The sequence below is a fragment of the Haliaeetus albicilla genome, chromosome 2 (genome assembly GCF_947461875.1).
Source record: "Haliaeetus albicilla chromosome 2, bHalAlb1.1, whole genome shotgun sequence".
Taxonomy (NCBI): Eukaryota; Metazoa; Chordata; class Aves; order Accipitriformes; family Accipitridae; genus Haliaeetus; species Haliaeetus albicilla.
This window is the reverse complement of record NC_091484.1, coordinates 32043952-32058497: the sequence shown is the minus strand read 5'-3', so window position 1 is coordinate 32058497 and position 14546 is coordinate 32043952. Positions and strand designations below refer to the sequence as shown.

General features: G+C 36.7%; 1 protein-coding gene across 6 annotated transcripts in view; it reads right to left on the bottom strand.

Annotated features, from left to right (window-relative positions):
• Nucleotides 1-14546, bottom strand: part of VPS41 (VPS41 subunit of HOPS complex) — a 110043-nt gene that overhangs the window by 77451 nt on the left and 18046 nt on the right. For all 6 annotated transcript variants that reach the window (XM_069769763.1, XM_069769772.1, XM_069769753.1 and 3 more), the window contains exons 3-4: nucleotides 10946-11053; nucleotides 7912-7989 (exon numbers count right to left, since the gene is read on the bottom strand). In XM_069769763.1, coding sequence (XP_069625864.1) covers nucleotides 7912-7989; nucleotides 10946-11053 — 186 coding nt within the window. The remainder of the gene's footprint in view (nucleotides 1-7911; nucleotides 7990-10945; nucleotides 11054-14546) is intronic.

Below are 14546 nucleotides of genomic sequence, written 5' to 3'. Positions count from 1 at the left end.
TCACCTGGTCAGATGAGAAAGTTCCCAGTAGGGCAGGGACATCTGTGATGGTGAGAATCTGTGGTTCTTCAAATACCAAGAAGGAGTAAGAGACAGAACAACCTAGCGGCATCTAGTATTCCTTGTCAGGGACTAAGCCTCTGGAAGGCACAGAAAAGTATGTTCCTTATTTAAGACTTGTTTGAAATTTGTTGGGAGTCTTTTGAGGCTTTCTTTTAAGAGTCAATTACACTCTAGAAAAGTAATCTTTTGCTTAAATCAGAGATGAAAAAAATATTATCGTGCATGGTGGTTTAATATGTCTTTGAAATTAGAAACTATGTTTCTGTGTTTTTCTTAAAAGCAAATAAACTTTGTTGCCTAATATTGTCAAATTATGATGCATAGGGCAATTTTTTAGAGAAAAGGTCAGTAATAGTTGCAAACACAAATTACATTTTCTAAATAATCACAGGATATAGTATGCATTCAAACAGCAAATGTTACCAAACCTGGATGGTGAAAGAGTTAGAAGAAAAAAAAAAAAGAAAAAAAAGAAAAAAGAATTGTTTTGATTATTTTGATGTCACAAATAATTTTGTTCAAAAATGTCTGAAAATGCCACATGTAAATTCACTTAGCAGAATTACAGTAAGGTCCTCTACTTGATCTTTCATGGAAATAAACTCAGAGCTCCTACAAGGTCTGGCAAAAAAACAAACAAACAAACAAAAAAAACATTGGAAGCTTTGCCCTTTCATTGACCAAAAGTGCTATATTAATTACTAGAGTAGTAGTGTCCTTCATGTTTAGCATTCTCCCATAATGAGATATTGTTCCCCCTATAATTTTTCAGATTTCAACTTTTTTTCTGAGAAAACACACACAATATGATAGGACCCTACCAAGTCAAGAGAAAATGAACTATTTGCTATGTTTAGATGACTGTGACAAAAGAGTATTGAGTCAAAGCCCTTTACCTCATTAAGAGGTGACATTAACAAACTCTTACTGAAATCAGTGACATTGAAGAGGGCTGCTAAGGTACCTTAAATGTAATACCTTTAGAGTTGGTCATGAAATGCAACTGACAGATAAGATATCCACTCTGTAGAAAAGTGATTGATACTGGAGAACAAAAAGGAAACTTCTTCCTATGCTTCTATGTCAAAAAATAGAGGAAAACCAATATGCATTTGGAGAGTAATGAAGTTGTAGAAAGATCACTCAGTCTAAGGATGGGGCTGACATCCTTCTGAAAAGAAGGTACATGGGCAACATAGCTGCTAGTGAAAAGTTCAGAAACAGAAGACAGAAACAATTGCAGTCCCAGAAACAGCTGATAAAGTATGTAGGCTTTATACTTCAACTGAGAGGAACTTAATCTACAGCATACATGTTACTCTTTGTGACTGCACAAGCATGCATTTGACTTGTATGAGCTAACAGCATTCAAGAAATAAATGGCTGGACCATACAAGACCTTCTGTAGCTGAACCTACACTCTCAATTAAACCTTTTATATTATTCTGCACTAAACTACAGAGTTATTGCAAGCTACAAGCTTGAAAGAATAATGGAGGAACTGCTTTCCTCAGTTTTGAGCTTACAAAAATTAGTCATACATGATACCACAATTATTTAAAACTCTCATGTTTCATCCATACTCCAAGAAACATTTCTAGTAATAATGAATGCCTTCCACATCCATCTGGTCTCTTTAAGTAAAAATTTAAGCAACACTCCCTTCAAAGGAAAGTTAGATACAGTGGATACAAAGATGATATGCAAAACAACGATGAAAGGGGTTTTTTTTTTGTTTCAGTTGTGTCAGACAAGAAACTTTTCTAGACCTATGGAATAACGGCCCTGACACCACAATTTTTGCTGGTCTAGGCAAGCTACCTCACTTCTCATCCAGACAGAGAGACCCAGATACACCACGAATCCTGCCAAGGAAGGTCCTAATCTTCAATGGCTGCACAGTTCCCATTGGAAACACTCCAGGTCACAAACAACCTAATAAGCACAGCACCAGAACAAACATCATAAGACATACTTTCCAAGCCTTTATAACATTCGAAAAGCCAGACTCAAAAGGCCATCCGAGTTACTCCCAGAACTACTGTAAAAACTTCTGGCTTTCCAAATCATCTGCAGTTAAAATGAAAAGACAGGTAGACAGAAGCAGAAGAAGGGCTATTAAATTGGGTGTAGACATGCAAGTCTAAGAGCAAAATCCCAAAGGATATCACTTTTCTCTAGTTTTTCCATTGGGCAGAGCTAGGAGTTAACTTAAAGCATTTAAGCCATAGGACTGCACCACCCATTTGGCTGGGAGGTCCCATGGAGGGGAAGGAAACCTGTCCCCTGCATAGACACTTGCTCCTATCAAAATCTTAATTTTTACTTTGGTTTTTGGAGCCTACATTTATAGCAGCCTGCTTGGTTTTGTACAAAGCACAGGATTTCAGCTTCAAATTTAACAGATACAGTGACACCCTGCAAATACTAACACACAGCTACCCAGATCTTTACTCTAAATTCTATTGCTTCGGTTCATTTCCCGATTAAGTCTTCTTTCATAGTCTGACAGTGACAACTAAAATGATGTAGTTAAAGTAATAAACAGGGAATTTTAAGTAGTCTGTCAAAATAAGTGACATTTATATCATCTTAGTCTTAAACTCTCATGTAAAGTTCCATTCAAAGTAACTTCTTCATTATACAATCAAATGCTAAAAGTTACCTTCCCCATTGAAAGATGCTGCATTATCTCTCACAGCAGGTAGTAGGCTCCACATCATTTATAGCAACAGCATTTAGTGCTTAACAACAGCTGTTTCTTCATTAGAAATATGCTTTTCTTGTCAGCAATTAAACTCTTTCAAAAGCACATCAAGTCAACAGAAACCTCTGACATTTTATTTGCAGCCTGCTGAGTTATCAGCAAAACCAACAGGCCACTGACTGACCTTCAAGCAACACACTTGCTCCAGAGGCTGGCGAGTGCTGTGACTTTAATACACCCAAGGGCAACAATACCACCACAGAAGGAACTCCCCTTTAATTTTTCAAGGTAGCAGAGATGACCTAGTGATTTTCAATTTCTGTCACTCCGATTAAAAAAACATAAAGAAATGTTTATTGCTAGACAATGTGAGACAATTAGAAAAAAATGGTGAGGCCAGGAAAGATATACGTGGTAAAAAGAAATGCTGCAAGAAGGGGCCTCTACTTAAAGTTTCATTCTTTCTGAAATTCCAGCAGTCTTGAATAGCTCACAAATGTTGCATGCTAACAGGACTTCAATTTCTTTGCACTAACAGAAGCTTTAAAACACTATTTACATTGTTTTCTAGGCTCATGCATCATCTCTGAAACACCTCCAATGCATTAAACATTTAAATCCCCCCTACTTGTAAAATAGACAATGTTTCCCCTTCTCACAGAATATCACTAGCACCAGCCAAGTCTTCTAACCATTTTTGCTTTACGCTTGATGTTTATTAGAAGACCAGAATGGGGGCAGGTTTTCTTGCTCTTTGAAAGGTTTCTGATTTGTTACTTAACTAAACACGTTTGTACAGCTTTCTTCATATCTAGAAGTCCTTAATCCACAAGATGTCAGTTGAGGCAATAATTATATTAATAAATTGTAGACAGTCTAAGAAGAAAAGAAAGATGGAGAGGCATTTGGAATTAACATGCTGTGAATCAGTCCTGCATCATCCTTTGTCAGTGGCATTAGCGGGCTTTTTTTTCCCTCTTCTTGTTGCCTTTTAGTAATAATTTTCAGTGTGTTTGACACATTTCATCTCACTCAATGCACTGAACCCTAATACAAAAGAACGCCAGTTTGTCAAACATACGTTATTTGAGGATGCATATCAGTTAATCTTAGGCAGCTGACATTGTCAAAGACAGCCACACTGGCAAGAGCTAAAAACACACTAGGAAAGGGGGAAAGAGGGATCATGCGAGAGCACAAGCGTGGCTGCTGAGATACCAGCACCACACAAGGCCAAAGCCCCCAAATTCCTGTCTCTCAATTCTCCCCAAATCAAAAGTCTCCCATGCCAGTTTCAAAGCATGCATTTCCACTGCTGTTGACAAGAGGAGTTGCAAACCTGAAAATAGTCATCCACCCGGCACAGGATCCAGCATCAGATATTTTAAGGGCAGGATGAGAGCAAGACTCTCTTCTGAAAAGACTTTTTAGTTGTCTACTTTAGTTTCACAGAAGCCTCTGTGTACATTTATGGGTCAAAGTAGAGCACATGATTAAGTCTTTGCAGCACTAAGGCCAGTACTGGCAATTCAGGATACCCACATTGTTTTGCTGCTATGGACATTACAGAATGAAGTCCTAAAAGGTTTGTGGGTTTTTTTTAAACAACAAACAAACAAAAGAGCATGTTAAAATAGCAGAACTTCTAGGGATGCCAGACTTCTAGTGTTTCTTACAGCTGTTTTTAGCAATTTAAAATGCTAAACACATTCAGTCTTCAACAGGAGGGCCATCATTCAAAAATTGGCCATTTTGGAGATTATGCAACATACCTGTGAGTTTCTTCCCTCAAAGTTCACAGGAGCTGGAGACACAATAAAGTAATTGTGCTGCAAATCCTCTGAGATCAGTCTCTATTTCTGTTTTACAATTTGGCGCAAATCCAGATGTGAGCCAATATGGCAAATAAATGATTTATTCTACAAAATTCCTATTTATTCAATTTCCAAGCCCATTGATATTATTGAATATGGTTACCTAAGATTAGGGAAAAAAATTGAAATCAAGAGGACTACGGTGGCAGTAATGGTATTTTCTACATGTACTTAATATGAACTTGCCATTAAAATAAATTTTTTAAAAAGGTTAAAATAAAAAACCCTCCCACCTTTCTGGTTTATGTCACATACTAACACTATTTTGGATCTAGTGACTTTTAAAGTTTCCTGTGTATGGTTTGGTTTTTTTCCTATTTACCCATTTAACAGACTCAGATGTACAGAAAAGTAACTAATTTTTTTATTCCCCAACTTGGCTTAAAAAAAACAAACCCCAAAACCAAAAACCCCTGAAAAATACAGATAGACTCAAACGCAGAACAATTCCTTGAATCACATAACTGATTTCTTCCAGACAAAGGGCTTCATGTTGCTATCCTTATTATTCATTTCTGCCATCTCACAAGACAGAAAACATCTGCTGAAAATATTCTTTCAAAAAGAAAAATATGTAAAAGTCACTCCCTGGGTACACTGTTCACTGCAAAAAAATAAAAGGTTTCAGTGGTAATATTGCTTGCTCTTTAATGGGAGACAATTTTATTTACTCAGAACAATTTTTATACACTGCTAATTTCCAGAAATTAGTAACAACAGCTACTTCTCCTATTTACAACTTCAAGGTAAAACCATATCTGCTATTCCACTAGTGGAAACACTTCTCAGAAGGAATTTGGGACCCAACAAAGAACAAGAGAAAACAACACTAGAGAAAATACTCTTTGCCCCAGCACATTTACAAGGAATGCTTTGCCTCTATAGGACTTCAGAAAGTGACTCACTTTCTTCTCAAGAAAGGGTTAGGTTTTATTTGGGATTTACAACATGGCAATACTCCAATGCAAATCCCCCAGGAAGAGAGAGAGTAAACATGCATTGGTAGGAGAGAACAGAAGGAACACCCCACCAAATGCTTTGATAGCGATGCCTCTAGTCAGCAGTCCAAGATCTTGAAAAGTTCAGGTTAGAAGGAAAAAATTCTGACATACAGCAGCCAGTTCAGAATAAACTGTTCTAGGGGTTCAACAGCCAACAACATTCATTCAGAAAACTTCTCTGTTTAAGCAGCCAAGGATGTCACAGAGCTGCTTTGTTTCTCACATAGGCAGCCCATTCTGTTCTACAACACTTAGTAGTTCCTTGGAAAACTTTTCCTTCCAAGACAAGTGGTTCTAGATCAAAATAATTTTTCTTCAAACTATAAAAAAGAACAAAAGAAATACCCTTTCCACCTGATCCATGATACAATTTATCTGTTGCACTGGAGACACGTACATTACAAAAAGCGACAGCAACATTAAGAATAGAATCCAAGAAACATTTCTTTTTCCCATTCTCCATCTGAAAAAGCAGTTTGTACTCAAACAATAGTTTAAAAAAAAATCATTGCCATCTCTATAAGAAGACACGGCACAAAAATCTTCATCCTGAAGCAGGCTAAGGTTGGAAAAGGGATAACCAAGTAAACGCTGTATAGCAGAAAGTGCTTTATATAGCCCAACCTTAACTTCACTATAAGAAACTACTCTCCCAGCAGGCACTGGTAGGACTTTTTATTAAGGAAAAGAAAAGAAAAGAATAGCACATTTGGGTGGGTTGGTACAAAGAGTATGCAGGGGTTTTGTTTCATAGTCTTTAGTAGACAACAGGTCCCCTTCTTCCTTGCTCTACGCCTAAGCAGTGTCCTAAGTCTTTACAGGAGGATTTCACCTTTCAGAACCAGTGTGGGAGAACAGGGTGTTGGTGATGCACTTGGGAAAAAAATGGCAGTTCTACAAATGAACCCTTCCAAGCACCTGACACAGAGTGGCACAAATACAAGTCTAAGACATTTAATGCCTGACTCAATAGAAAAACTCCACTTCATTTGAGTGAGTTTTTGAGTCAGTCTTTTATTGCAGAGATGGAAGAGAAGAATTCAGGTACACTTTAATTGGGCCTGCCCCAAATAGATTACTTCGGGAGAAAGAAACTGTATCTTTAGCAAGTAGCATACATGTAAAGTAATCAGAACTGTAAGGGAGACGCCAAAAAATTTTCCTCTTTTGAAACGCAGTCAGCATCTCCTCTGTGGGGCTGATGAACATACAAAGTTAAAAGCAATAGAAAACACAATTAGCTTGACTTTCATTAATACCCAGTAAGGTCATTGTCAATCTGGCCAATGCTATATATAAAATTTCTTCCAAAGGTTGTGCCTAGGAGTCCAGGTTTTGGCTATGACTTTCCCCCTGCCTTGCACAATTGCATAATTAGATTTTTCAAAAATATAAACAAAACCTTTCAACCCTCCCATGCAGCTAGCTGCGTCAGCTTTAGAACATAGGTTCTCTTTGCAAACATGCCAACATCTTGTGATGGATACTCTGACAAGTGCTGACACTGCTATGAAAAACCAACGCTTGGCTACTAGATTTTGTGACAATGCCAGTAGGAAAAAAAATGGCTATTTCTCTTCCTCCCACCTCCCACGGAAGACAGGGAATTTGAAAATGAGATATTAAAAAACAAACCCAAAAATAATCAACAAATATCCACAATTAAAAGGAACATTTAATACTCAACAACAGAGCTTTAAATTTAGCATTTCATTCATCTTCTAATATCAGGAACCACAATAAGGAAAAAGTCTGCTGCTTCTCCTTCAATCAATACAATCCCTTAAGAGTCCAAGCTTCAAAACATTCACATAAAATATTAGCGTTATATATTTGCAGTAGATAAACTGAACCAGCAAGGCAATCAATCAATTTTCAATTACTTGTGGCAACTAGATAAGATGATAGTGCACACACTAACAACTGACAACAGTCACCTAACGAGCAGGCTCATGCCTTATGGAAGTCATGAACCTCTGGGCTACATAATTAATAATAGCCATTTACAATCATAAATATGCATTTCCTCTTCTGTCTTGAGGAATAAAGTTTATTATATGTAAACTGAGATGTGCTCATCACAAAACCATCCAGTGTAACTTCTTTTTGCGAGGACCACACACTGCCTTTTATGTTATGGAGAGGGAGTTCATGAAATGCATTAGTAAAATTTCAGGTGTAACAAGAGCATTAACTTATTTATTACTTAGTACATCACAGCACTTTTACATCCCAGTAGATGTGTGCTGAATAATGCCATACTTACAACATCAAACTTCTGTGTGATGTTCCCCTGGACATCAAGTAAATAAACTTTGCCATAATGTGTTCCCAGAGCCAAAAACTGTAAAAGAAAGAGACTGATTACATAAACACAAAGACACCGCAACCAAAACTACAGCAATGCTAAATGAATTCTGGGTTGTTTACCAGATTAATGATTAGCAGCACTGGGGGAAAAAACCCCCACCACCTTCTACAGACAAAGGTTCTTTTAACTGCACCTAAAGAATAAAACAGGGCTTCAAGCCCCTATTACTGTGATAGTGCAAGTTAGCTGTCAGAATGAGTCATGAGGACCCTCATCCACTGACAACTAATGGTGTGTCTGCAGTCTGTACACACTGCCTGATGGACTGTGGCAGCAAATTAAAAATGCAGCGTGAAAGCATGGACCAACGCAGACCTGAAATAGTTCAGCTTCTTTTTCAATCATAATGGTTTCCTTTGGGCTTTATTTTAATTCTCCTTCATCATTAACATAAAAACAAAACATTCAAACACAGCAAAAGGCCACCAGTAAGCCATTGGTAAAATACTGCTGAATTATGGAAGGTCTCTGACAGTGCATTTAAGCACACAGATAACCACTGGGCTTGCTTCCCTTCATGTAGTAACACTCCTACATTGAACACTCTCAGGACAAATACACTTTTCCTCAGAAATCTCAGGAGTTTCATTCTAAAAAACAGTAGCAAAATAAAGAAATCTCCACACGAATGCATGCTCTCATAAACTTATTTTGATACAAACAAGAGGGGAACTGATTCTGAGAGATCTGCTGTTAATTGAACCATGTGAACTACACCTAAACAGAAAAGGAAGAACTTCAGTACTACTTGATTTATGACAGAGGTTTCTTTTATTCCCCCCCTCCTTTCAGCATTACTCAAATAGTCTAGGCTCCTCAATTCTCTGTATTTCACTGCATGTGAGCATGCTTCATTGCAACCTATAATGAAATGCTCAAATTTACAGGCACTGCTAAGCGTGTCAGTCAGGCAGCACAATCTTTAAAAAATAACCTTACAGAAAGTCAAGGTTTAAAAGGATTTATCAAAATGGAATTGCTTAAAATGAAATTTCAGTTCAGGCACTTAAAATATGAAGCTACATTAAAAGGAGTCAAGAAAGGAAAAGAAGGGGTTCATTAGAAATTCATCCCCTGCAATGCCTTTCACTCCTGCAAGGTTGCCTTTTTTCAGGAAGAAAAAAGTCCCCCGGGTGAAAAAATCAATACTGGTTAATAAAACATCAGGTGTGCAGACATAACTAGGTATGACTATTCCACTGCACAGGCCTGCTTGAATGCACCAGGTGCCATGACGATTAGTCATCCAGTGCAGACAGCAAGCCTGGTGAAAATATGATGCTTTAGCAGTGAAAAGAAAAAAAAAATAATTCTGGGGGGAAATTAGTCTGAATATAGAATCCAGATTTTCAGTATTCCCAGCAAAGTTAAACTGCTTTAATCAGAGGCATATTTTACATAGTACTGTAAAATTTTGCTAATGACGACTCTAGCAGGGCTTTTCCTGCTCTTGCAGGGTTAAAAAAAAAACACCCACAAAACAGAACAAAACAGAAAGGACCCTCACAAAACCTATAACCCAGCTCCATTTTCAAGCTCTCTGTTGTAAAAGACCTATTCCTAAAAGACTCCAGTACCTGGCTTCTAACACTATTGATTCTTCTCATAAATAGTGTATCTAGATTGCTGGAAAACTAAAAGTGCTGAGATACTTAAACAGCTTTCCCGTATTGCCACTCTTTGTGACACTATAGTTAAAGCTTTATCCGTGCACATCCTTATAGGAAAATCCTGTTCAACTCTCGGCTTTCAAAATTTACCTGAGGCTCAGGAAAAAACGGTAACACAAACAGGCCACAGACCAGGAGGAAATGCTTGCCAATTTTCCAAATATCTGTAATTCTAAGTTGTCAAAAACATTTTAAAAAGACTTATTGTTTTCATTTGCACAGTTAAAACACAAGCTTCATCTTAAGAGCCTCTTGAGCCATGGCAACAGTCCTTTGAGTAAAAGAAACACAGCACAAGTCAATCTAAAAATATAGCCAAATAATAGAGATAGATCCCTCAACAATAACTGTTAAGAAGCTATTACTGGCTGTGAAAAATCATACATTCAATAAATAGCTATTATGTTTTACATACTAATAGTTACTTGACAAATCATTAACTCATACTTTCAGATGCTCTTCAGCATTCCTTAATATTTTAAAATGTTCTTCAGTATTTATAAAAGAGAAGAAAACTCAGAAAACAAAAAAGCAATTGTTTAAATCACTAAAGAAACATATGAAGTTTCTTCCTTGTAATAACAAAGGAATGATTCTTTGTAAAATTTCTTTACTTTGCATTGTCCTTCATTCACTTTCTCCCTTTCATTCTCTTGTATGTCTCAAACCTTACCAGCATTAGAGCATGAGCATTCCGTCTCCTTTTTTTTAACATATTGAATCAGGGAAGGGGAACGGGAAAGTATTAGTATGACATCCCCCCCCAAAAAACCCAGCCAAGCAAAAAAGGAATATTGTAATTACTTTCTTCTACACTGTATTAACAGAAACTCTGCTGTCTTCCACAGCTGAATATACGCTAAGCTGGCCCCTGGCATGATCAAGTCTGTCTTCAGTGATTCAGGCTGTACAAATAAGCACAGTATATGCCAACTTCCTTTCTGAATAAAAGAAAGTTGGGACTGTATCCCACTTCTAGTTCATAATACTGTTTATAATTAAAATCGAGTGAGCATTTTCCCAGTAGCTTATGAAAACATCCCATCCCTGCATCTTGAATTCTCACCTCGTTTTCTCACTGAGAAAGTGTGGATTGTTCAACACAGGTTTACCATGAATTTTGTTTATATTAGTGTTGGCTGGCACTGCACCTCCAGATTTGGCAGCACTTCTACACAGAAATATACTGATGCATTATAAGCACAGAAATATATAAAACCACGCAGAAGTTCTCTCTCTGCCACAAAGTCACATAGTACCTTTTCATGTACTGTCATGCAGCTGGCTGCATCCTTCTGGAGAATTTCAGTCACTCCATTAGAAAGCCGTTCATACTTCAGCTTAGGTTCCTCTTCACTCTCATCTTCCTAAATTTTTAAGAGTGTAAGGAAAAGGGAGCAAGAGAAAAAACAAGCATTTAGAAGTCTATTTTAAATAAAAACAAATTAAAAGATACCCCAAAACTATCACACAGCAACAGACGAGCTATCTGTTAACAACAGCCATTACAATCAAAAGCCACACTTCCACATTTTTATCATTGGAGGGGACTTGGGTTGTGCTTTTTTGTTACTGGTTTCTCTTTTTACTCCAAAGTTCTGGGTGCAAACAAAGACTGTATAGCAGCGTATCAATTCAGCTGTAAGAGGCACTTAGTTGGTATCTCAAAAGCAGGAAAAGATGTACATGTGTACTTTGTTACTAAAGTTAGTCATTCACAATTTAGAAGAAAAATATAAAAAGGATGGATATGGAAAAAAGGATGATGATAAAATAAAGTGTGCCACTGTAGCCACAATTAACTCTAAGCTGAAGCATGCAGGTTACAAAAAACTTCAAGACCTTTACAAGATGCTGCACCTCTGTAGGAAGGATAGAGACAAAAGAATCCACTAGGAATAAGTTAATTGTATAAAACGCACCAATGGGTTTATGTTAAAAAAAAAAAGTATAAATATGTTGCTGCAGAACTGTCTGGGAAGAGGATCCGGACACAGCATGTTCCTATGGATCACCTATAATCATCTGCATGTTCAGAACTTTTCCTGGTAAATACAGAAGCTTCCCTCTCTTTCATTTCAAGCATGTTAGGTATTATCACCGAATCACTACTTAGATGCAAAGAAAGATGATGCATCAAGAACAGAGTGAAGAGGAAGGAGACTGAGCTAAAAAACACAAGCAGCAAATTCATTGATCAAAGAACACCCAACACGTTTATCTCTTTGGAAAAGAAAATCCAAGGTGCAAAATAGCTCTGTGGTCATAGGCATCTATCTGTAACAGATGGTCTACTGAAGTAAAATGCCAGAGAGAGATTTCATAAGCTTCAGTAAGCCTCAGTTAATACTATATACATGCACAGAAATACACAAACCCATATATATCCCTTGGTCCTCACTGGGAAACAGTATACCTGCAATAATAGTCTCCTACACTCACTATTAGTTCTAATGAACACATCAACATTGAGTGTGTTTCCCACATAAAACATGTTTTTCATTCCTAAGCAACCAGAATATACCAGTGCAGTGCTCTAGTAAAGGAGTGCCTTTACTTCCCACCAACCACTGCTTTCCAATCCCTAGAACAGAAAATAAAAATGTACAGTGTCAGCCTATGGCAGAAGAACTATTTGTGCAACATTTTCTTGTAGCTAATGATGTGAAAAATAAATTTGGAAAAAGACACATGTTAACATATTAATTAAACATATTTTGTTTAAATTGCCTTTGGAGTACTAAAGCCAGTCTTTCCCAAGTTAAATATTATGGCCATTTACCATGTGTGCTACCATCACACACAGTAATATGTACATACCCTGATACAAAACAAATAAAAGCCACACAGACCTATGGAAACACTCAATATTTAGCCCCATGCTTATATAAATACGCTGCAAGAGAGGCCCTTTTAAAATGTTATTTGAGAGTTTTATGACAGAATAGAAACGAGATTAATATAGGGATGTCAGCAGTCCATGACGTAGCAGTCTGAAGTGAGGTGTCAAATTGTCCACCAAGAAACAATTTTATTCAGTAAATCTAACACTGAACAAAGTTGTTACTAGACAGAATGACAATGTCAAATTACAGGGCTGTATATAAATCAGGCAAATTCTGTGCATCTACAGATCCTTAATAAATGACTACAAGGTAGAGGGAGGAGATAAAGTCAAAGAAAAAAGCATACATGTGATGGAAGGTGGGCATAAGGAAGTATGCATCCATTTTACAGCAATTAATACATTACTGCATTTTATACATTGCTTACAAAGATTACACTTGAAATGCATGGGTAATCACTGAAGAAATTCATAAAAATAAAAACTGAACTCCAGTCATCTAGTTTTTCTAAGATTCCACATGTTGCTGAAATCTGGACATCCAATGTGCAACCAACATGAAAAGTTAATTCTAGTCTCTTGAGCAGTTTGCATAAAAGCATTCATCCATGGACCATTAGATAAAGTTACTGTAAATAAGTTTTGCCTGTCTTGTTTATGAGTGAAAACTAAGTAATTTTTCCTGCACATGGATATACAAAAAATATATACTTTCAAAAGTCAGTGCACCGAAGCATTCTGCCAGGCTTCAAAAAAAGTAAGTAAAATGAAACTTCAAATATTAGGCACGATGATGTACCCATTTCACGCTTTCTTGATAGGTATCTTTTATGTTAAGTAAAAGTCAAGCCAGAAGGTGAATTGAAACAGGGTGGGGCCACTTCACTGTAAACAAAATGAAGTGAAAAAGGTGATTTGCAAAAATGCGAGATTTCCCTACTACTTCAGACTCTACCTGATATATTAAATGCATCTGATGATCTCTTATTCAGAGTATCAGAGTTTAATCATTTTAAAGGTATTTTTCTATCAGGAAAAGCTTTTATGCAGTCTGAACTTCTAAAGTAAACATAAGCCAGTGTTAATAAAAAGCAAATCAATAATTTTTGTTAAATTTTAATAATCCTGAAAACCTACAAATAAAACCATCAGCAGCCTGAGTTGAGATGACAGTTAGCTGCGTTTCTATGACAACCTAGAGGAATAGTACAAGTCCTGACTTGCAGCAAAGCTAAGATATAAACAGTGACATTTACCCCATACAAGAAAAGTCACAGCATTCCTTTTTTAAAGAAAAAAAAAAAGAAAAAGAAAAAAAGAAAAAAAATTGCTCAACTAACATGGATTTTTACTAAGTGTATGGTACTTTTAATTAAAAAGAAGTCCTTTAAACCATCCTAGAGGTTTCTAAACATTTGAAAAAGAATTTTATAGCACTGCTTCTTGTACCACCACTTAACATTTCTTCCATATTTTCTTCCTAAAAAAACCCAAAACAAAACAAGCCCAATAACACTGAATTTTGAAATTCTTAACAAATGTATTAAGAGAAAAAGAAATATATACTGCACAAAATGTGCAAAGCGCTCCACACATGGCAGCCTTAAATTCTGAAAGGGAAGGAGACCCACGGAGCTGACAGGAGAAAGCTACCTTCACAGTGTTATAAAATAAATAATGACCATTCTTCAACCACAGGAATGCTAATTTGAAACTCATATTCCATTTAGTTTTATAGTTGCCTTTTACTGCTGAAGCTAGCAGTCAAATTGCTAAAAATATGCTGTAAAGAACCTGTAAAGAACAGGTATCCATAAACATGGAAAGCACATTTCCAATTGAATGAAATAGTCTAATTAATTAACCAGTAAGACTAATACAAATTCTTTCCTACTAAGAGCTCTTCCATTTGTCACTGCTGAAGTCCTGAACTGAAAACAAATTCCTTTTCCAAAACCTAACACCTAGTAGGTCTGAAACTCGCTACCAACTCTTCTTCTGGAGCAGATGTACAA